This window comes from Zophobas morio, unplaced genomic scaffold (genome assembly GCF_036711695.1).
Source record: "Zophobas morio isolate AGI-343-1 ecotype UQ-CSIRO unplaced genomic scaffold, CSIRO_AGI_Zmor_V1 ptg000005l, whole genome shotgun sequence".
In the NCBI taxonomy this organism is placed as follows: Eukaryota; Metazoa; Arthropoda; class Insecta; order Coleoptera; family Tenebrionidae; genus Zophobas; species Zophobas morio.
The window spans coordinates 10,994,710-11,019,831 of NW_026972110.1; the positions used below are offsets into that span (position 1 = coordinate 10,994,710).

General features: G+C 32.4%; 1 protein-coding gene across 5 annotated transcripts in view; it reads left to right on the forward strand.

The window, feature by feature from the left end:
• LOC135122711 (ral guanine nucleotide dissociation stimulator-like 1) overlaps nucleotides 1–25,122 on the forward strand; it is a 52,725-nt gene that overhangs the window by 9,508 nt on the left and 18,095 nt on the right. Inside the window, exons 1-2 of one of the 5 annotated variants that reach the window (XM_064047082.1) lie at nucleotides 12,095–12,593; nucleotides 24,205–24,318. In XM_064047082.1, the coding sequence (XP_063903152.1) occupies nucleotides 12,378–12,593; nucleotides 24,205–24,318 (330 nt within the window). In that variant the 5' untranslated portion in view covers nucleotides 12,095–12,377. Of the gene's footprint in view, nucleotides 1–12,094; nucleotides 12,594–23,998; nucleotides 24,098–24,204; nucleotides 24,319–25,122 lie in introns of those variants that run through there. The other 4 variants (XM_064047083.1, XM_064047084.1, XM_064047085.1 and 1 more) reach the window with 4 other exon arrangements.

The window sequence follows — 25,122 nt, forward strand, 5'->3', positions numbered from 1 at the left end:
ACTAATTCATGACAATAAACAGAAACAGATTGTGGTTAAACATCACAGTAAATATTGAAAATATTCACCATTTTGTAAGGCACATGTTCACACACACTTATTATCAAAAATGTTCTGCAACGCCCTTTCGTCAATGCTTTGGACCCATTGTTGAATTTCATGTTGCAACAGGAAAGGAGTCGTCACAAATCATCAACAACTTCCTCAGATACTGAAGGTCTTCCAGGAGATTTCCCTGTGTTGACACTGCCAGTTCGAAAGAATCTGTTGATTATATCTCTAATGTGAGCGTCTGACGATGTTTCTTGAATTTACAAATTAGAGTACTCGGCCAGATATTCTTGCTTACAAGCGGTTACGGAATACACACACTCTCCGTTTAAACGAAACTGGCTTGACATACACCTTGTAAAACTTTTATGACTTTTGAAAACGACTGTTTTGTTGTTTTGAGCTTAGATCAACGAGAATTATTGTAATTCACACTTGAAAAACGTTAGACGGTTAGAACAAAAAGCGATGACTTTAAATGTCATTTTACAAATTATATTGATGACAAGTGAAAACTGTAATAATGAAGCATAATTTCAGCGAAGGATTTTTGAATTCGATGGTGAATCATTTATAAAAACACTGTAGATGGTAAAAGGCTAACCAAAATTTGGTTGATCATCTCCACTAACAATTTGATGACGTCACTTCAAAGAGTTCTATTTTAAAATAATTTAAATATTAATACAATAATATACTCCTATACTTGTGGTGTACGAATCCGTTTTGAGTTTTTCCTAAAACGGCCAAATGTTTACAAAAAAATTAACATAGTATAATAACATTTTACCTTCAACTCAGAACATAACCGTCCGTGGCCATGCGGACCGGCGGTCGCACTTTCGATGCCAAAATTGGCCCTTTGTTTTTTTCTCTCGCTCTCTGTTTTATCTATATTTATGAAGTCATAACAAATTTTTTATTGATCAATTAACAACGAGTCACTCCATGTTTTCAAAAAGGTGAGAATATGCACATCTCTATTTAATAAGAATTATAATGATATTCAGAACATTCTATACGACTGTGACCTGATAAATAATTTTAGCCCTCTGTTTTGGCAAGACAAACTCATTCAAATCAAACAAATTTCTATGTGACATTCTTCCGATGTATAAATTGTTAGGAAACATAGATGGAGCACGTGGCTACGTCGGTAGTCCGCGCGCGTGTGTCCAAGTTCACTGTAATGTATATTTACTTGTGTTTGTATAATAAATGTGTTAACTGTTGTTCGTGTTTTCGTTCCACGTGCCTCATATAACTAACATAAATAAACACTTGAAGTTAAAGCTTGTTATTATTGCTGAGAGGCCATTTTTGTTTTAGTTTTGTAATTGTCGTAATATAAGAAAAGGTGGTATATTGTAACTATGTATCTTTAAATTTATTGAAGAAATGTTCAACGAGTAAACTTTTTTAATACAGCGGTAAAGATGTAGTTTGTATTTTAAAATTTAAAAGAGGTACATCTTAAAATATTTTATTAATAATTCCAGAGTTTAGTGATGTATTTAATAAAGAACTACTGTAAAATGCGCTCGTTACAACTTGGGAGAAAATCTTTTTTAATTTGGCATTTTGTTTGTTCTTTTCTGTGAATTGTAATTTTACGCATACTTATATTATTCACTCACTATGGTATTTGCAATATTGATTAAAACATTTTCTTGTAGCATGTAAATAAAGAATTCTGATTGTAGTCCTAAATTATGTAGATTGCTGTAACGAGACTAAAACAAAATTTCGAAAAAGGCTCGCTCTGAAACAAGATAAAATTGAAAGATAATTTTTTATTAGTAGCTAAACTGTGTAACCCTTTAATTCGTTCGAAATTCGGGTTGCTTTCAAAGAAGTGTTTAAAAGTTGGTAATGTATATATTTGTCTTTTTTCCCTCCTGAGCGCAAGGTAAGGAAATACTGTAATAGTGTGCATCCGGCGAACGGTTACTTTCATATTTTCTCGATGTTTCATGATCCTAGAGTCTCTCTGTCGTCTGTGCCAATATTTTATTAGGCGAATAGTCGCCGAAACTACTGGACTGATTTTTGTGTCGTTTTATATGTATCTTGGGAATACCGTGCATGTCAATGGTAAAACTGTAATCCAAAGTTGTCTGATCATCCCTACCAACAATGTGATTACTTTACCTCAAAATGTTACTTGCAGTTCTTTAAATTTTATAAAATAACATACACTTCTATACTTGTGGTTTATGAATCCGTATTGATTTGTTACCATCGACATCCAGTTTTTTGGAAAAATCAAGATTTTACCGCATAAATCCTATACCTGTCTAAAATATGCAAAATATTATAAGTCTATACTTGTGGTGGTAATATTTTTTAGAATTGTTCATACAGGGTGACTGAAAAAAATTAAGATTGCTTCAATTTTTTTATTGATTAAATCAGGAACTGCAAGATCGAATGTTTTGAAATCTTGTACCTAGTGAGTTATCGTAAGCATGGTAAATTTTTAATCAAAATAAATCTGTTTATCTCTTCAGAAAATTGATGACGTTATCTCGAAATTTTGCCAAATAAATCGTATAAAAAATGTGCAAAATATAATCACTCTATACTTGTGATTAATCATTGTATACATATTTTTTTAGAATTGCTCAGATAGGGTGACTCAAAGAATGAGTCAGTTTATTTTATTGATTAAATCAGGAACGGCTCACCCTATTTTGCCGAAAATACAATACTGTTATTATTACTATTACACTGCACCTATCCAAATCGATATAGAATATTTAGAAAACGTTCCATAATTTTAGGGGTTCTCATAAAAAAGAATAAAATTCGCAGAATCAAATTTTATACTTTTTCGGCAAAGCTGGATGTTTTATTGTAACGGTTGTTCAATTGAAAAATTACTTAGAGTAGGCGTTAGAATTTCATTTGACACAAACGGCATGTTCGTCCTTATAGCACCCATTTGGCAGAAATATGACCTTACATTTCAAAACAGACAGTTTGTGTCACACATGGCAATATTTGTTTAAAATGTAAGGTTAATACTTAATGGTCATACCGTTTGTGTCAAATGAAATTCCAACGCCTCCTCCCAGTGATTTTTCAATTGAACACCGTTACTTTAGGGGCGAGGAAAGTTCTGTTGAAATAACTTCGACCAATTTTTCACTTTTCCACTACACACATCTTTATTTTAGCTTATAGAGGTTATCATAAGAAAAATAAAACCCGCAAAATCAAGTTTTATAAATTTTTGAAAAAGCTGGATGGTGTACTTCAGGGGCAAGAGAAGTTCTGTCTAAATAACCTTAGACTAAGTCGCCAGATGGACTCCATCACAATACTTTCTTCGATTACGTTTTGTTATTAATTTTTTAAAGGTTTTTTAAACGTTTTCACATATTGCTATGTAATTTATTGATAAATTTAATAAAACCATTTTGGAAAAATATCTCTTTCATTTAATCAGATATTTTACTTTGAATCATATTCTTCTAGTATTTTAATTACTAAACATGAAAATGTAACAACCGCATAGTCTAATCAATTAAATCGTACTAGGCTTCTTAAATAAATAAGTACGCTTGAAAAATCTATTCAATCTGTGTTTGAACTGTACAGTAGTTAATTTTTTAGAAGCTAAATTTAATCAACCTAATACTCTTATTTCCGCTGGGACTAGACATTACTGGAAAGCCAAATCAATAAGCAGAGAGTTTCTTTATTTTTACTAAAGTCGTTAGAGACTACAATATCGTAATTCTCTACTTCCAGGCTTCGAATTGAATTTACCGATTTTCTGCATGTTTTGTACTAGTTTGTGGGAAAATCTCTTAACACAAACATAAAAATATCAGTTTCCAAATATGAAGCCGGCATCAGAATTCAATAATTTACGACCCCTTAAATTTTTAATGGCGTCCAACGTCTTTCAAAAACAGTTGAATAGTTAAATTTTATTCGAGATACAAAAACATCGCATTACGTGTCTTTTTAAAAACACATTTGATATTAAAAAAATAGATTTTTATTGATTCCGTCAGAAGTTGCCATTGATTGGACATGATGTTATAAAGATGGAAAAAATTAATCTAACGATTCAAAGAACACATTCTTAGTAGCTTTTTAATTAATGGTGGGCGAACTCTTTTCTACATAAGTAATGAAAAACTAGTTGGCATTTGGAATAGGTTAACATTTTCTACTCTTGTTGTAAAAAAATAGAAAGCACATTTAACTTAACAGCAAGGCGTTGCAAGGCAATCTAAGTAAAATAAACATATTTTTTCGATCAATTCTGCGGTAGTATTGTTTTTGTATGCTTCTAGAAAAAGGATCTGGCACAAGGTAAATGACTTACTTTAATTTGATGATAAATTGTTCCATGAAAAACTTTGACGCTGTTGAGAATAAGCGGTTTTCTTTAGGAATGAATATGATGGGATGATTGAAGAAATTCTGCCTTTGGTTACACATTTTCGGGTTGGGTTGCCACAAAAAATTAATTTCGAGACCTCCGGTGTATAAAACTTATTAGACCTCTACCTTACATCTGGTGTTTTTATTGTTCTAAACGAAGTTTGCCATCTTCCTCGTGTATTCAGAGAACGATGTGGCGAGTTCGTCCTAGCAGAATACCAAGGAGGAAAAAGTTAACAATTTGTATCGTGGACGTATTTAATCATATTAATCTAGTCATTATTATTATCATTAATTATGTAATAAAATCAAGTGAAGTCATAATTACATATTGTGGATTAATAAAATCTGCACTTCCATGAAGACAAACATCCCTTTGTTTTTCCACGTGTTGTCAACAAACTAGATATAACAACAGTGACGTATAAATTCATGAAGTTCAGCGTTTTATTTATGTCCAGAAAGGATGATCAAGTGTATCATATGTTCTCGTGATAGGAAATGCGTGGTACGATATAAACCGATACTGTAATCGGTCGTTTTCAGAAAGTTCTATCTCTTCCTGGCGTCAGTTTTTGTTTTGATTTTACGTAATAATAATTAATAGAATTTGTATAGACAAATAATATTGTTCACGCTCCCAAATTTTTAGGTGTCCATGATGTAATTTGGCAGATGTTCTTGTAATTATGTATTATTGCCATTACATAACGTGTTATTGTGTACCAGCCGCCATTATGTTGGATCATTTCGTTTTATAAATATCTTGAACAGCTTGTTTGGAGAACTTCGAAATATCGAAAAATACTGCGATTCAGAAAAATGCCTATTAAACTGATCTCGTGTTTATAATGTAGCATTGAATGATAACTATAAATTCCGTCGTCTGTAAAATGAGTCGTAAAACATTTGGTAAATAAGCCATGGTTTCCCGTCATAAGCTTTTTGAGAGTTTTTTTCTTTTTGTGCAGACCGCAATCCGTTTTTGGTCAGTCGCTGGGTTTATTGAAGTTTCACTTTCACAGGATATTCATTTCAAAAAGAAACCGACCAGTTGCATGCATATTAAAATGTTCTAGTCTTTTTTTGTAGCTTATCAATTATCGCTACTGTTTTTACACTTTGTGTGTTTATTATGTCAACTGCATGATGTAAATGTATGCGAGCAACCGCGGAAGTAGAAATTTAAGAAGCTTTTAACGTTGTTTAAATTTGTGACAGTGTATTTGTTAGAATATCCGGAAATTTATAGTAATGGGATTGTGCATTGTTATCGACTCCACCAATTTAACTTTTCGTGGTGCATTCTGCAGCCTTTGTTTAGTATAAAAGCTTTTAAATCATATTAAACTGTTCCATGATACTGCTGTATATGGCTTTTAAAATAACCGACAAGATGAAAGCGCTGTCGAATTACGCATTTGTTTTGCTCCGGGGACTCTTTTGCGGAATACACGTGCCGCACAATGAAAGGATTCACAGGAAATTGATCATTGTTTAGTTTTTTGCATTTATTTTTATGCTTCAGAGATTTAATTTTTACAGATTTGTTTTTCGCGTTATAATTATATTTTCTGGCTAATATTATTTTAGTCCAGTACATTTCAAGTGGTAGAAGTAAAAATAATCAAGAGAAAGTAAAAGGTAGCTACTAATTCAATTGCCGATTCAAAGAAGTTTAGTGAATGTTTTAAAGGAGATTACACAGGATTAATTTGTAATCTCCCCTTGGGTCAATTTTGTGCTAATTTTAATTAAATTATTTCAAGTGTTGTTCATATTTTCGCTTAATTGTTTTGTTAATGACAACCTTCTCCGTGTATGTATTTCATTTCAATTCACTGTTTGGTTTTCTTCTGCCACTTGCAGATGTGTTTTTTATTTTAGGGTCGCGCTTTTACTGTCGATACCAAATTTTCTTTATGTCGATTTCAATGGAATCTGACTTTACCTGCTGTACTTTATACATGAGTAGCTGGAATAGTGTATTTTATGACCATCGCAGATGGAAGCAGATGCATTTAAAATTGGAATGAATAGGAATTGAATGGAATGAACCCATAAAGTGTTACACACGTTCACTTTCTTAATTGTGTAGGTTTGAAAATAACACTCACATCATAGTCTAGAGTGAAGGATATGATTTGTCATTTCAATTCTCTAAATTACTTGAATTTTCAGTGCAAAAAAAATGCCGTTTTATTGTACAAGTTGTCCTTAAAAGGGTTAAAAAGCGTATGTTGAAGATGTTTTTCGAGTTGAGGTAAGTATGATGACTGTACCGGGAAACACGGAACATATTATAAAAAGATGAGTTTTGTGTAAAGTGTAGCAGACATAACATAAACCAACATGCGCAGCAATAAAGTATTATTTTTCCGACCGTTGCTGTATTCTTGTTTGTCTTGTAACTACACCAATTTAGTCGTATGTGGTGTTAAAGTGACGTCGTGTGTACTTTAAAAAAAGTACTGTTTAAATGTCATTTGACGTCACATGCAGTTAACAGTTTTAATGTTTAACTAGTGCTGTAAAGTTCAAGCACTTTATTGAGTAATTCTGTTTATGGTTGTTTTTATACATATAAAAAAAAAATATGCGTTACTGTTAGTGGAACAAAGATTTATTAGTAGACATGATTTAAACTGAGAAAAACTGTGGGAAAAATGTAAACTAACTCGCATGTTTCTAGGTAATTTCATAAAAATATAAAGAGTACATCATTAAAGTGAAGTAAAACAGAACCGAATTTTTTCCGTGTTAACAACAATTAAACAATTTACAGTCACTGTTTTTCTTGAAAAAATATGTACCTACTGATGGGATTTAATCATGGTCTTGTGTTAGTATTAATTATGAAGTTATGTTGTTTTATTAGTGCTATACTTAACGAAAATAATAATAATAATTTCAGATATTTACAGTAAAGTTGTTTTCGTCATTCCTGAAAAAAGTTCAACTAAAGTATCGTATTTGTCCATAATGACGAATGACTAATTTCATGTGTTTTCGACGTTTGATAGCTACTAAAACATGAAAATAAAGGTCGCCCGTTTCCGTTTGTTGACGATTTTATTAAAGAAACCGAAACCACTGGACAAATTACTGTGAAATTTTAGGATAATCATATAGATGGTAAAATGCTAACCAAAACTCCAACTTAATATAAAGTAGCCAGTCCAACGCAGAAACAACGGCAATATCGCGGGCAGTATTTTTTTTTCTTTTTGGTATACCTACATAAATGAAATTCGTCTTGCTCTCTTTGACATATAAACATAAAAAAAAACGGACGCGATATACATATAACCATGCTTATTATTAAACCTATTACTATTGTTCCTCTTCCTTTGGACGCTCTCCTTTTTTTTCCTCACCCACTTTTACTTCCCGGGCGATAATTAAATAATGTCTTGTAATAGGGATTTTGGCGAATGTCTAATTTTGATGGCGTTTCACAGGTTGTAGTGTATGAAAAAAAAGGGGAAAGCCAGCGATCGATTTCTTTCAAACTCACATGAATATTTTGAAGATCCTTGAACGTTAAAAAACACCATCAAAGACAGCCAGGTATTGAAAATTTGTCTTTGACTGTAGCATTTTCTTTTGAAACTTTTCAAATTTGTAATTTGACAAGACTAGTCTTTTTGCAGCCTTCTGGGTATTATGGTGCTTACTTTTACTTTTAATTTACAAATTAAGATAAATCCTGGCTTTCAAAATCACTTCTGTAGAAGATGTGATATAAATTGCTCTTGTCGAAATAACGAAGCTGGAAGTTGTCCGACTCGCAAGAAAATAAAAAACTGATACCATCGTCTTTTATGGGATATTTCTGAATTGCGCGACAAGAGTGGCAGTATTCATTGTACAGAATAAAAATCTCACGTCTCCAATTTGTTGCATACTGTAATTTTTTAAGATGACGTCGTACATTTTTTTGTTGAGGTAAATATACTGATTTTGAAACATCGGGTGATTTTTAAAATTTCTGCTCTAGTTGGCCATGACGCTTAGGTCAGTCGTTTCAGTTCCACTTCTAACGTATGCGTCGTGGCCAGCTAGAGCATAAATTTAAAAAATCACACGGCATAATAGTAATTATTATTATCTCACGGTGTTCCTAAAATTTCATCCACTTTGCACCGGTTATGTAAAAAAGCGCGTTGTTGCCAGTACTCAAAATTCTCTTTCAGAGAGTTGCTATATTCGAATTGGAGAAAAAATGTGTTTTTGAGATTTTATAATATAGCAAGGCAATTTGATAGTATCTCAGTTTAATAAAAATTGCAAAAAAGTAGCGCTGCAAATGGAACTTTCGTGTTTCTGATACATATTTAACCATAAAAATCCTATTAATAAGAATTATTACAAACACAGAAAAGTATAATTAAGTTGATTCTTAATTTAAAACAAAGACATTATTGCAAACCTGTATTTATAAAAGAATAAAGTTTAACCTTCTCTAGTTGCTATATATACAGGCTGAGTCACTAAGCGCGTGTTCCTCGATAACTCATTAATTATTATTAGAAATAGAACAAAAAAGACAACAGTGGTACGGTTTTGAAAGTAGCATACACAAAAATTATTTTCAACCGTGTGTTCTGTTTTTGAGGTGTAACATACAACACAGTTTTTTTTTTAAATAGAACTTCCTTTTCATGTTTTCTTGACGTTTCATGACCCCAAGAGTACGAAAAAGTTGGTCTTTTATTTCCGTTTGTCTGTTGTGTGTTTGTTTGTCGTCTGTCCAGATTTTTACTCGATAGATAATCTCTCAAACTACCTAATCATCCCTACCAACAATGTGTTGACATTCCGTTAAAATTTTTTGGTAAGAAGGATTTAAATTTTATAATATAACATACTTCTGTACTTGTCGTTCATAAATCAGCTTTGAAATTTTCCCCAAGGGATCCAAAATTTCGCAAAAAGTCAAACTGTCACTGCTATTATCTATGTTTTTTTATTGATCAAATCCTAAGTGTTTTATTATTATTATTACACTGCACGTGTCGGAATTGACATACTCGCTAGAAATACCGGTATAATATTGCCCTTTATCGATGGATTCATATTTTTGGAGCAATTGCATCCCAGACGATGTATGAACAAGTAATATAATGGCATTCGAATCATAGGCAACGGCCTAGTATGGGTAATTAAAGAATGATACATTTGAAAATTCGGAAAAACAAGCACTACAAGAATTAATAAATATATAATATAATAAAAAGTTGAATGTCGTAGACAAACACACGAAAAATTATAGGTCGTCTAACCATATTCATTGGATCTTACACTGTTACTGGTATTACTTACCTAATCTGTACTTGTTTTAATGTATAGAGGTTATCACAAATATTCGCAAAATCAATTTCTTTCATTTTTTCAAAGAAGCGAGATTTGTTGAACTGTACTTCAGGGACTCGGCAAGTCCTGTGGAAATAACCTTCCACCAATTTTTATACATTTATTTTAAACGATCTCTTCGTAGGCTTTATAATCATACAAAATGGTACATTTTCGTAAGGAAATATGGATTTTGCAATTATGGGCCGGAGCCTAATTAAGTTTCCTGTTGTGAAAAGAATTCTACACATATTAAAACAAAAAGACAAACTGTGAGCCCGCCCACCCGCCCTATCTCAATTGTGATGATTTTTTTTTATTCGTCCTGAACCAGGGGGGCGAAACTTAACTGCAAAATATTTCTTTCTTTACGGGAAATTAAAAACATGTTTTTGAGTATCGTGTTGTTTAAATAATACTATGTATATTAACACAAAAAGGCAAAATATAAACCCCGCCCACCCACCCTGTCTCAATTGTGATGATTTTTGTTTTTTCTTAGAAACTTAAAACACATTTAAAATGGTAAATTTTTGTAGGGAAATATGGATTTTGCAATTAGGCTCCGCCCCTAAGTCTGGCAACGAATGAAAACTTCATCACTATATATTTAGACCAGAGCAGGTATGGGTGGGGCTTAATCTTTGGTTTTAATTTTTTCTTAATACACATAGTTTTCTTTGAACAACACGATACTCAAAAACAGGTTTTAAATTTCTCGTAGAGAAATAAGGATTTTGCAGTTCAGCTTACGACGAATAAAAAAAAATCACCACAATTGAGATAGGGCGGGTGGGCGGGGTTACATTTTGCCTTTTTTTCTTAATGTGTAGTATCTGTCTGTCCGGATTTTTATTAGAAAGATACTATCCGAAACTACTGGACCGATTGTTGTCAAATTTTATATGTGTATTATGAATATCATGTAAACGGTAAAACGCTAACCAAACTTTATCTAATTATCCCCACCAAACTCAGTATTTGTTCGAAATTTGCACAATTTTGCTAAATATGCACAGTTTTACGCCCTTTTTTCTGTTATAATTAACAATCAGATGTTTTTCCAAATTTTTCGTTGTTATCACAAAAACGAAAATCGCAAAATCAAATTTTATAATATTATAAAGAAGCAAAGTTTGTTAGGCGAAAATGTGGGACGTACTTTTTAGTACTCTAGGGGTGATGAAACGTAAAAAAACATGAGTATGTAAAAATATACAGGCTATTCTGTACAAAAAAATGTATGTTATGTTTCAACAACAAAACACTGTATAGTTGAAAATAACTTTGGTGTATGCTTTTCAAAGAACTGTACAACTTTAGTCTTTAACTTTTTTTTTTTTTGTATCTCTAATAATAATAATAACTAAGGAGATATCGCGTAGCGCGCGGTTAGTGACTCACCGTATATATAAATGTGCAATGTTTGTTTTTCATAATTCACTTCTATTTGTAAACAATAGTATTTACCACAACTGTAACACGAGAATTAAAGGATCTCTAAGGGTAACTGGGATACCACTGCAAGGAGTTATTCAATTATAAACCTATTCACATAGCAAAGTCTACATGCAGATTCAATAGCAATTTTTTAAAAATACTTCCTTAAATCTTATCTGAATTTTTTTAGTAGATGTATGTTTACATTTTATTGTAATTTTATCTGTGAAAATCTTTTCATTTTTGATAGTTGAGAGACAATGCATTGTTTTTTACGCGCAGTAAATGTTACTATTATTATGGATTAAATTTAGTTGTAAGTTAAAAGTAGTACAGGCTGTGCATCCAATATAACAATAATTGTTATTAATTCATTGTTTAGGCGTCTATTGTACTCAAATCGGACAATACGCGTACATCAAGTCTGAAAATAATTTGCATCACACAACAATACAGAGTAAAAACATCTTTTGTCATTCGTTTTACTATTAAAGTGATTCTGTTAGACAATAACGTTTGTGCTAAATCAATAAAACAACTTAAGAACGACCGTCATCCAATTTTGAGCGAACGTCTAATACTTGTGTAAATTCCGGGAGGACGTCAAAGATCATGTGCTTACTAGAAGCAAACGATAATGTAGGATATACAGTGGGTAGTAAAAAAACATTTCTCGCTACTACCACGCTTTTCGTCCAAAGAATACGTCAAAACCACGGAAAACTGCATCAATCTACCAGGTGCTATATTTATAGGACGAGGGCGCTTTGGTCCTGCGCTTGCGTCGAAAATGTCAATTAGACGACATGCTACGCTCGCAGCTCGCAGGAAACGATGATATTTCATTGTACTGTCGGGGACGTTGGGAGCAGTAGATCAAAGCGCGTTGTGGTGGAGGCGGCGTCGGTACGCTGCTTTTACTCCGCTCATTACTCGTCAGACAGCGTTTTCTCGCATTATCGATTCGATTTAATCCACTCAGTTTTCCACTGGTAATTATTTCGGCCGCGCTTCTATTGGTCGTTATTCAGCGGTTCCATCAACCCCAAGTTCCCATGTTTCTCTCATGTTTACCCTGCTGACTCAGGGGAGAAACTTTTTTAATATTCGAATCGTGTCCATAGTCGAACATGCTGCTACCAACAAACTCAACACCTGTCGGTTTTCAGCAAGAACTTTATCACAGTGTTACGGAAAAAACTAAGTTTTTTGCCTCGAAATGTCTGAATAGGAGTATGAGTCCTGGTGGTGATAGAATGAACGATTCGTTTCGGGGGAAGTTCAGGCTTTGCGTTTGCACGCTACCGAGGAAAAATAACAAAAAAACCACCAAGTGGTACGTAAAGGTAAGCAGATTAAGAGATCCTGCACGAATTCTGTGTTTGTATATAGTGTGTTTTTAGATTTTATTTGTTGGTACTAATTTGTGTAACTGTAACTGAATGTCAAGATTTAGCGCTTTTGGTAATAACTAGAAACCGAATTTTCATTGTTAAATTATTTGAAAACATATTAAACCCCAATTAGAATATATGTGTAAGCGCTTTCTCTGAACCAAGCATTTTTTTCTGCCTCGCCAATGTAACTCATCCGTATTTGTTTAGTAGATTAAGAAGTTAAATACAAATGTTTCAACAAACATTTACTATTAGTATCTGGCTTCTTAAGTGATACCGATAAGTTTGTGTAACTTGAAATTGCCGGCTTTTCCTATCTGTTGTGGAAAATTGCGATTTTAACGTTTCCGGTGTAAAACGGTGATGCAGCAGTTTGACAGCTTTTAATTGTTGATTGCTGCATAAAATACATGAAAATAACATGAAGGTCACTTAGTAGGTGTTTATGTCGCGAATATTTTTGTTTTAATACTTGTTTATAAATGCACTAATTACAAAATTATTGCTGTCGTTGGAATTTTATTTTGTAGTTTTAAAAATTTACGTTGATATTTATGTAGTGTTGGTGTTTTCCAGTATCCAGACCTACACAAAATTTTAATATTGACTTCTCGTGCCTTATTTACATCTCATTATCCAAATTTGTAAGTCAAAAATTTGCGTCTACACCGAGTTATACAATTGTCATCATGATTTTACATCTTGCATAAAGGTGACATTTTAACATTGAATGGTGACAGTTTAGACAGCCAGAATTAAATTTCATCAACGAATTCATAAATGACTAATTTATATAAGAAAACAAGAAAACTGTTAAGATTTTAACAAACATCAACATTTCGTATTTCGTATTCTATAAGAAATGAAAAATATTTTTTTGTTATAACAATATAATCGCTAATTTTGAAAATAAATTTAATGTTTCACTGAAAAAAAAATTTTTTTAAAGTCATAACAAAAGGACACAATCAAGTAATATACATATATATTTAAAACTTGTTTCTTTTTATTATTTTTTTTAGTTAACATTAAAAAAGAGTCATAAGTGAATCTTCTTTTTGGAAGTAAAATAGCTTACATATATGTACAATAATTTTATTTTAGAATTTATTTCTTATAATTACTTTACCAAAATGTATGATTTTTCTAATTATATGTGCCCCACTAAAGTTGGGAACTTATTGTTGTTGCTTAACACGTTAAAAAAACTAAATAATAAAAAAATTACTCGACTCACTAAGAGGTGGTTTTCTGAAAAAGAAAAAAAAGAAAAAGAAAATCCAGTTCCCAAAAATGAAAAAATACCGGAAACTCGGGTAATATTAAAACACTGCAAATATACCTGGTTTCCCATTCAGTAAACTAGGAAATTGTTTAGATAATTTTTATCTTTTTATTGTTTTTATCTCTTAGATCGTACTACATATTATTCAAATACGGTGTTTTTCATTTGTATTATTTTCTTTTTAATAAATTGGCACTGTTTTTAAGTTTTTACAGTACTATTTTAAAGTGTTTTCCACTTTTTGTCTATTAGACACTTCATCTTTGTGAATATTATTTTGGCTTATTTTTTATGATTTTTCTCAGAATGCATAGTTTTTGAATTACGAAAAAGATATTCAGTTTAAGTTCCTTAAAATTACAAATGCCAAAAATGTAAATTTACCATTTAAACATTGAAAGCATTTTTGTGAACAAAAACTATCAGCAGAAATATTTGCGTGGATGTGTTCAGAAAAACTCCTAGCTAACATGTTCTCTGAATACATGAATAATAATTTTCAGTCTACCTGGACCTCATTTTTTGCATATAAAAAGTTTGCCAACAGTATATTATTTGTTATATAAACATTACGAATTGAACCAGATTTTTATATAACACTAGTCTTTATCAAATTATTTTGGGACAACTTGGAATAAATATACAGGGTGAGAAAAAATGACGTATTTGCTCGATGGTACATTGTAATGAAGGCTCTTTAGAAGTCGAAAAAAGTGGGTAAAAAAATTTCTGCGAAAATTGAAGTCTTCGTGATTTTGGTAGTTTTAATATTATTAAACAGTAAAAAATGACGTGAATCGTATTCTAACAAATTATTGTTAAATTATTAATAACTAATTGTTTAAATGTCTATTACACAATGCAGTTCATTAAAACAAATCAGAATTACGAAGTTCAGTTTTTTTATATGTTAAAAGTGACTGCCTTTTTGTATCGTTAAATTATTGTACCTTGATTACAGCAGCTGAAAATTTGTTTCATGTGCAAAAAACATCATTTCATTGAAACTAAATTTATATTCATTGTTAATGACGGTAGTAGATACATCAAAATTGCTGTTTCGTCACATTAATGGCTTGCGGATGCAATTCCATTCTTTGGAAACATTTTGTATAATATTAATGTAATTACATAATGTAACCCTCTGTACTTAAAATCGAAAATGTGTCAGTTTCTTTTTCAGATACGGCAATTTTAACTGAACATGAAAGCGGCAATTATCAATATAACCACTTAGTATAAGGTTATTGTCACATAATTGCAAGTTTCGAAATCCAGTATTTGTTACGAACCAGCGTACTAGTCAAGGCCAAGTCATTCTTATGTAAATTTTCGGAATTTCAATATATTTTAACAATCTGCGGACGCCACACATCTGTGGATACATCAGTCCGTTCCGCAAGAATTTCCAATTTGAGGGAAACAACAGCATCCAACAACAAACTTGTATCAAAATTCAGGCCAGATTTTAGATTCGAAATCCATTTCTGCGAAATAAGCCGAATACCATTTGCGTCCCCTTTCCCGTCATGCTTTTTAGGGCTAAACGACCACCTATAGTTTGTGCATTTAGGGCTTTTTCCGATTTGTCCGATTTGTCACGTCTTGTGATGTTTATGACGGGAAAGACATTAAGCTTGTTTACAGCTCGTTCCTTGCGTTTGACATCAGACTTGGGCTATTCCAAGGGTGGTAGCCGTAATAATAAATCCCATTGGCTTCGTGTTGCTACACACCCTATAAACTCTATTAAAAGATAATGGGAGAGCTGCACATTTTCACAGTTGTGTTTAGATTTTGTAAGTGATTGACATTTTATAGATGCGTTGTTGTAAACGGGATCAAGGATAGTACTTGGGAATCTATGGATCGTTATATTTAGGTCAGAATGTGTTGGATGTTAAAAATTATTGTGTAAATAGGAATTTCTTTTCAGGCAACTAAAAGCCGCGGGAGGCCTTTATTTGGCCAAGATGTTGACATTAAGTCAGGTGGAGGAAAGATGTTTGTGACAGTTGTGAGGGTGTGGTGAGGGGTGAAATTTACATTGATTTTTATAGTGTGCTATATTTAAATTCTACGAAAATGTGTACAAGTTGCAGTCGTATGACTTAAAATTGACTACTTTAACGAAAACAAAAACCAGATTTTTTTCGTAGAATTGTCTGAATTCTATGAAAACATTATCAGATTTGAATTTATTGTTTATCAGGTTTTGAAGCAGTATAAATTTCCTAAAATAATAAACTTATCATCGAGTCTAATATTAATTGAGTGATTATCAAAAGCTCTCTTATCCATTACATTTACCAAATAACCAACGCCAAGTGTTGACAACTGAAAAACAATCGCTTTGTTGATATGCATAATGGTACACTTCATTTTTGTATTTTTTTCTGTACTCATGCGTTGGATACACGTGATTTCAGGCGCATGTTTATGAAAAGAAAATTTTCTATGCAGCGGAAACGTGATGCATTGAAAAATATAACGTGGCTATTGTCCTATTGATATCTAAATGTCACAAGTTACGAGTTACATTACTCGACGCTGTGTTTTTGGAACGCTCATGTAATATTTAAGCTTTGATTAAACTGAAACTATTTACACTATTTGTGTACACATTTAATCTCCGCAAATAGGTGTAACATATTTGAAGGACATAGTTTGAACTGATTATCACTAAAAATAGCGTAAACAGGAAGTACAATTTTTGAATTTTTATGAAAAATTCGTCGTGTTTTTGGAATTTGATTTATTTTTATTAGGAGCCAACTAAATGTAGTGGACGTGTTTTCTTCATATTTTGATAATAAAATCAATATTATTTTTGGACTAGATCAACACAGATTGTCGCAGCTTGATAAGAATAAGATATTGTGTTCACATTTTATCCGCAGCCGTTTACTCCCTCAAGAACGCGATAAAGGATTTCTCGATTTTATCTCTTTTGTTCGCGAAATATGATTTAGAACCATCGTTGTTATGCTTTCCGTGTTGATAGTGATTTATTGCCCTTTCACGTGGACGATTTTCCCTAATCTAAATTTACGCGAATCCTTGGTGTCTGTTTATTTGATTTCTGCCAGGAACTGATACAAATATGCAAAATTACATCTGGATGCATTAACGTGCCAAAGATTAATGGCTCGCTTGGAAAAGAGGGACGCGAATTTGTCTAATAATCAAATTTACAAGTTGTTTCCTCTGAATCGATCGTAATAAAATTTCAAATCAGGGTTGAAGGACTCGAGGCGCAGTCAATCTCACTTTGTACACGCATGAAGGGAAAAAACCGAGCAATTGTTTTTTGCAGTTCTCTTATGTCTTTTAATTAAATTGTTGGAGGTCGTGTCATTGCCCATTTATTTATGGGGAAAACGTCTGACGGAAATGTGTTTATTTTCACCTTGTTGAAGCAGATCGATAGACACTTTGAGGAATGTAGAGCGTCATTACTTGAAGGGATTTTCCTCCAATCAATCTATATTTTATTCAGAACGTTGGCAGTTCTTAGTATAAAATAATTCAATTCTGTCAATAATCGTATTATTTTGGTGAAACACATTCATCCCTTTGTCAGAACTGTTTGGTTGAAATGTCAACAACAATGGAAGTTTCGGTGGCCCACTGGAGTACACGATTTGGTGATGTTACTTGTCTGGCTGACTGTATAAATAGTTAATTTAATGAAATACCACGGATCTTTAGAGCTAGTCCATCGTCTTCTTTGTGTGTTGAAATGTAGAAGACACCCATTGTTACATTAGGACGCGACATACAAAACATTAGCCACCAGGTACTACGCCATTGTCGTGAGCATCTGAAGCGTGAAGAAGACACACGATGTCGTTTTCAAGACACTAATAGCATGAAAGATTTACTTTTTTAATATGACTCATCATCAACCCTCCATTTAAATGAGGGAGGGAAGTCGTGATTACACATCAATGATGACTCGTATTTTTATTGTAGTTGAAGATCGATAAAGTCAAGGTTCTGTTTTGTTCATTTGCACCGTGGGAATCATAGGGTGACTGATTTAAAGTGAAGTGTTTAACACTAATTACGAAACTCGTCAACTGCTTCTTTACACCATATTCGGTGCCTCCTTTGTGATGTTTTTATTACTTACGATTAATCAATAAAGATAATTGTGCCAATTACCGCACACGGAGGTTATGCAGTTAACTGACATTAGTTCTTTGTTACACGTCGTCATTTAGTTTCGACAGTGTCAATTCAGGTTTGCTAATTTTGTAAAATAACCAGTTTAACTAGGTACAGAGAGATGTTGCTTGGAAGTTATAAAGAGCAATTTGTTTCGTATAAAATACTTCGACCTTTATACTTGTTTCGTGTGCAAGAACAAGTTGTTGAACTTCGGTATGGTCAATTTACTTTGTTGTGACACAGGATACTCGGAAAAAGTTAGAATAACAATGAGATAAATTGTTTAGATGTTTTGTTTCGTGGACAGGAAAATTTTGTGCTAATTCAGCAGTGTTAAGACTGGAAATGATAAACGAGAAAAGCTGTTTTCGGAGGATTAAATTTTTCCACGAAATTTATTGAAGTCGGGCGATTAACTCCACGTTTATTAGCAAATTGTAGATTTGTTTGTTGGCGGAGGTTGCTTGAGTTTTTGCTGTATTTAAAATCTGAATTTAAACAAAACAAACCTCGGAGCTACATATTAGGGTAGAATAAGCATCTCATTAAACTTTAGTTTGATGGTAAAAATAATTCGTGTAGGAATTTTGGAAGAGGAGAGAGCATGTCAAAGGTAATTAAACGAACGCGACTCACGATAAAGTAGAATATCCACGGCAGAATTTTTTTTTTTTATTTATTTAAAATACTGCTTTGAGATTTCATGAACGACCCAACATTGCATTTATGTGGAAAAATGGTGTACTTTGATAGTATGGAGTAGGTAATAGTATTATTGAACTGTCGTACTTAATGATTCAGACTCACGGCAAATAATCCAAGAAACAGAAATCGATGGAAAACACGGGTTTACAACGCACTTTTACATGATCAACGTGTAAACCAATGTCTGAGAGACGTGTACTTAAGTATTTATGAGACACGCTACGTATTTGGCCATGACAGTCTAGCGCCCGTTTTGTTTTATCTTGCCGTTTTTTAGCATTTGAAAATATATATATTAGGTGTATGTTGCCTTATTTTGTCGTCATGTAACCTAATTTTGCATACAGCATATCTGTTTTGTCGGGCGAATAATTTTCCGTTTATAAGTTGATAAAAATAATGTTCATACTTCCACGTAGTAACAACCATTAAGTTTTACGAAAATGTGTTATAAAAGTAAAATGTGTCGAGTGCTTGATCTAATTTTTTTTGTAATTACAATTTAATATTGGTGAATTTGTCAGGTCTTAAAGCCAAATAAATTATTCTAAAAATGAGGTAAGTTTTTAAATATAATCTTCTCATAAATACAGTTAAATCTTATAAACTATTCACATTTCATATCGTACATTTATTTCGTTGCTTGCTATAATTAATTAAAGTATTTTAAATTATTGGGGTTTTCCATTTAAAATGTACCAGAGAGCAAAAGAATAGTGAAAAATAACTTTTTTCCGTGCACCTGTATTAAAGGTTCGTGCAAGCAAAATCTAATTTGTTTTATGTTTGATCTTACGAAACATAAAGTTGGCCATCTTTAAATTTTCCATTAGTTGTGACACGAAAAGGGATCACTAGAAATTGCTATTTTTTAAAATTTGATCTAAGAAAAACGGTATTAGAGTTAACTATACTTCTATAGTTTAGTTGGTATTTCTGATATATGAATGATGTCACAGCAAGGACCTGTTTTAAGGGTAAAGTTGACATTTTTGACATAAATATTATATACATACGTCAACACGACACAAGTTAATATAAAAATATAAAGCATAATGTGACATTGAACGAGTAGGATTAACAGCTGAAGTTTTAGATTTTCAACCAATGTTGATCCTTTTTTTTTTGAACGTACGACATTTTAGTTCTGTACATGACTTAAATGGGCCGCAAAATTATGGTAAGTGTGTTAAAATCATGTACGATTCAATTATCGCTTGAGGTGATTGACGTTTTAGAAAAAAAGTTGTAAATCACAAATCCCCATTGATTGCGATCGATGCCTCATCGGAATCTATAATTAGGGTTCGGAAATCGAATAAAAAGTTGGCTTTAGTGACTACATACATGTGTATTTACGTTGTGTAGGAAGAATTGTATAAACTTTTTTGATTTGCACTAGGGAATACATCCGGCTACAATATTTAAAGTGTACGTTACGATGTTATTGTCGCTATTTTATCACCTCTTAATTTGTGTAACATATGACGCATTGTGTTTATTATAAATCAAACTTATTTTATATATTTAGACGTATGTCATATGTTATTTTAGATAAAAAGCGCCAAATTCAAATATACGCATGCGTAGCATATCCACTCCTAAATGAGTATTTCTATTGGATCTACTGCGTTTCTAAGCTATTTACAGAAGTAGGGGTGATTTTAAAAATACATGTAATTATTTGGTTGAGCGTGGGATATAAGATAGAAAATAGGCGTACTATGCGTGTTTTGGTCCAAAGTAAACAAGTCCAAACAATTTAGAGCTAGAATAAAGTGATCCAGATGATAAAATCCAAAAAATAGCAGTCCAAAATAGACTTTTCCAAAATATTTTAACCTGAAGCGCTTTCATCTACTGTACATCGAATCAAGTGCAGTTGCTTCGCTGAAATTGTGCCTCATTATGACAGTTCTCTAACATGGGTCCAAAGTATTGACGAAAGAATGTTACACAACATTTTTGAAATTAAAACGAGAGTGAACATGTGCCTTGAACAAAATGGTGAACATTTTCAACATTTACGCAGATGTTGAACCACAACTTATTTGTTTAATGAATTAGTTTTATTTTTTAATAAGATCTGAAGCATTTACGCAACGAGTTATACAGATGCGTGTGGTATTTGTTGAGTTTATTAAAGACTAAAAGTGAGAGGCGGCACGTTTCCATGACCTACTTCGACTCTATAATCATTTATAGAAACCCTGTACATAAATACAAATAAACAAGATGAGGGATTAGGTCTTGAAGTAAAGAACGCTAGCCCGAATACCGACCGCCATATTTTTAAAAATTGCAGAATTTAATGACTTAATCCCAGTATCGATTTAAGAAGTGAAGTTTTGAAAATATTATATAACACAATGTGTCAATATTAACTTTAAATAACATTTATCATTTTTGTCTTTGACCATGTATTTTTCCTGCGGCAATTTTGGAACACCTATATATGTATATGTTTTTAAAAGTTGAGATTTTTTTTTCATTTTTACAGTTTATATTAATTCAGTATAGCATGAAACATCAATTACTCGTTTTTTGATTTGTGTATCTAAACATTACATTCTAACGTCTAAAGACATTTCGTACAAAGCTTAGTAAAGAATGATACAAAAGTAGTAAAAATAACGAAATACTTTATTATTGTTGTTGGAGTAAAATAGTGGTGGACACTTGTGCTTTATATTCGTGTATTTTGAACAATTTGTACCGAGAGAACAATGAAAAACACGAACAAAGAAAGACAAAGATTTGTGTTTGGTAGAATTTTTGTCTTGTCAGATTGCAATAAAGTTTTTGAAAATGCAACTATCAGAGACAAACTTTTAAAAATCCACTGCTGTCTTGGATCGTGTTTTTTATTGCTCTCTCGGTATTTGATATAAAAATACATTAGTCAATACACAGTTATGATAGGATCAAACATTTTGGGCAAGTTTATTTTGGTTTTGAAACTAAGCCTAAACAGTTGAGTTTATTGTCAAAACATCTTTTTTAGATTTTAGAGATTATGTTAATGTTACATTTGTTTCGGTCTTTAAAGTGCAAGACCATCATCAGGTATACAAGATTTCTAAAATTTTTCAAAATACGAAGATTTTGGAAATTTTATTTGAATCTGCCAGAACAAATTATTTATTGGTGAATGCAAATGCTACATAAGTATGTTTCGGCGTTTAAATTGTAAAAGCATCATCAGGCTTACAGGGCTACAAGTTGATAACGGTAAAATTGGAAAACCTATAAAAAGCAGAAACAAGAATGACATTCATTATTTCGACATAACCTCGTGACACGCACCTATAAATTGTAAGGAAAATTGTCATTTTACTGTCATAAACCAAAAATCGTTTTTATTTTTTTACCTTTCCTTAGCCCTGTATATTAGATTATGGTTAAAAAACACCGAAGCATATGAAGCATTTGCACGGTTTGTTAAATAAGAATCGAATAAATTTTCCAAAATATTCATATTTTCAAGAGTTTTAGAAAAAAATCTTTGTCAGTAAGGGAGAGAAAAAGCATAATTTTGGTTTCCAAAAATACAGTTTTTTGGCGACAGAAGTTGAGTATTGGCAATCTCTATCAATCTCTTGGCCAGAGCGAAAACAGACTTCGACAATAAATTTATCTTCTTCTAGAGTGCACATTTTTCGTATTCGTTGTGATTTAAAGGTATAAACGCTAAAATTTAGTTCAAAGTTTAACAGCTAATTGACAGGTTGATTTTCATAGTCCACTAAATGTAAATAATTTATTAACACAATGTAGTCTAATTTTTATTTTGATTACAAAGAATTGAATGCAGGGTGTTGTTGAAAGGTATAAAAAAAATTGTTAAATCCTGCAAAATTTAGTGAAACATAAGTTGAGAAAATACCTTTTTTTATTACTTTACTTTTATTAAGATGATTTTGAGTTGATGACATGTGCTTTTCATTCTTTTGTTTTATAGCTTGCAAAAACACCCTGTTTATCAGATAACGCTAAAGTGAAAACTGACGTTATTTTTTTGAGAATCAGTCTGTATTTACAAAGTTATTACGACAGTAAAGAATGTTATGTGTGTAATGATTAATTTTAGTTGTATGAACCCATCGTAAGTTTTATTAGTGTAAACAAAGAGAAGCTGATAAATCATTTACCACTGGAGTGTTGAGACATTTTTAACATTAATATAATTTACATATTATATTTTTGTGGATTGCTTTAGAAAACTAAAACCACATTAAAGATTTTTGTTGAGCGAAAATTAAAAAAGTCTAAGTGATAAAATCAGCTATATTATTGATTGTCCACATGAAGTTATAGTTAGTTATTTGTGTACCCGGAAGCCGAAAGTTTGGAGAGACGAAGAAATCAATAGTTGTTTCGATATTGTTAGAAACTAATATAAAATGATGGAAGAACGATAAAATTTGAAGTTTTTCGTTGGCAATCACTCCAAGTTTTCGATTCAAGTGATATTATTAGGAAAAAGAATTTTCATGTGTTTGAATCGAGATATTACGAATCCATGTAATTTATTTGGGAGTGTCGGCAAATATTTAATCTTCTAAAAGAAATTGAACTTAAATATACATTTTGCTGCACCTGTTTGTAACTCTCAATACTCGCTGATACGACGCCATTGGCAAATAGGAAAGAAAGTAACGATCACAAATAATGGAAGATAAATATTTGCAACTATTAAAAGTAAGTTACGTATAAGTAAAATGCAAAAGTTGGGTTCTCACACCTGACTATTTTAGGAAAGACCTTCCTTGGAAGGTTAACGAACGTTCCACTTTTTTACATCTTTTTATCATCTTTTAATCAGCGTTAAACATAAAATAATAAGGAAGTTCATAAATACACATAAGCGCATAATTCTTCCAACTTAACGCATAATAATAACAAACAAGGTAGGTAAGCCTATGATTGGTTTATCATATTACTGAGGGAAAGCCGTTGCGGTAGCGTATTAGACGTAGAAGATTGTGGTCAACTAGTGATAAGCTTTACATCAAACCGTCAGCTGCGATCGAAACTCCACAATTCTGATAAATTCCTTATTATATTCACGGTCAGTGCTTTGGTTTTCCTCGAGTGCGCAAACATAGGACGTACACGCTTTGGATGAGTCACTACTGTTATCACTGCCTTTAGTGTGGTTAGTGATTCACCGCTGCATTTCTAGACGAACCGTGGTATCAGTCGCACCCTGCGGACCACTTTAATTACGGTGAATGTAAACAATAGAATGAGAGTATTACTCCAAAGCAAATTTTACGTTATTGATAAGGTATCGTTTTTGTTGACATTATCGTACTTCCTGAAAATTTTGCTGTTTACACAGATGCTTTCCAGTTCTTTTTCATTGTAATTTCAGCTTGATGTTTTTTCTTTCAGCAGCCCACATGGCGACTGTGGGGCGAGGAAAAAGCGGATGGCGCTCTCTACACTGTCTACCTCAAAAAAGTTCGTTACCATCGACCAACAAGAAGTTTATCATCGTCGCACTCGGTGAGTAAATTATCCTGAATGTTTAATTGTGAGCGGGGTTGTTTTGGGTCAAAACGACGAAGTCGTGGGCGTTTGTGATGAAACGAAACCTGGAAATAGATTTCGCGCTGGAGAATTCCACGGTAGTGCATTTTTTTAAACGTTGGAATGTGTATTGTAGGTCAAGAAGTCTGTGTCAGTGAATCAGTATTTGACCACAAAGTCTGAAATCACATGTGCTGATAGACAGTTTTCAGATTATCTACTACGAAAACCAGTTTTTCCCGGCCGGTAGTAGACGTTTTCGGGACAAAAATAGAACATTTTCTTCCTAGGGGGAGAAATGTAGAACCTTGACAATATTGTTACTTGACAATTGTAACAATTAATCGTCAAGGTGTGAACGAACATTTCTTATGGTTAATCATGAGATATTCGATGTCATTTGGGGTTAAGCAAAATATCTCAGTTTTTTCCCGTTTCAAAACCTTTGATTTTTTTGCTCGATAGCCATCTGAATCGTCTTTCAAAAATGCAAGTAATTTTGGATACTTGCTTATGTCTACGTTGTCGTGCACTCAAATACAAGCTTTTGCCATCTAGTATTGAGCTCAGATCGTAGAGGATTTGAACAATTTCACTTTCTTACGAAAGTATGCCTTCTCCTCACTGAACCAGTCTCCAAATCTGTTAATGTATGCTTGATCGTATAGATTCTGCGGCTTCGAGGGTAACTACTTCAAAATTACAAAAGAAACTTTTTTTGTGTTTTCCGTTGCCTTGGCTTGTGATACAAAGACTACTAAATAATATAAATAAAGAACT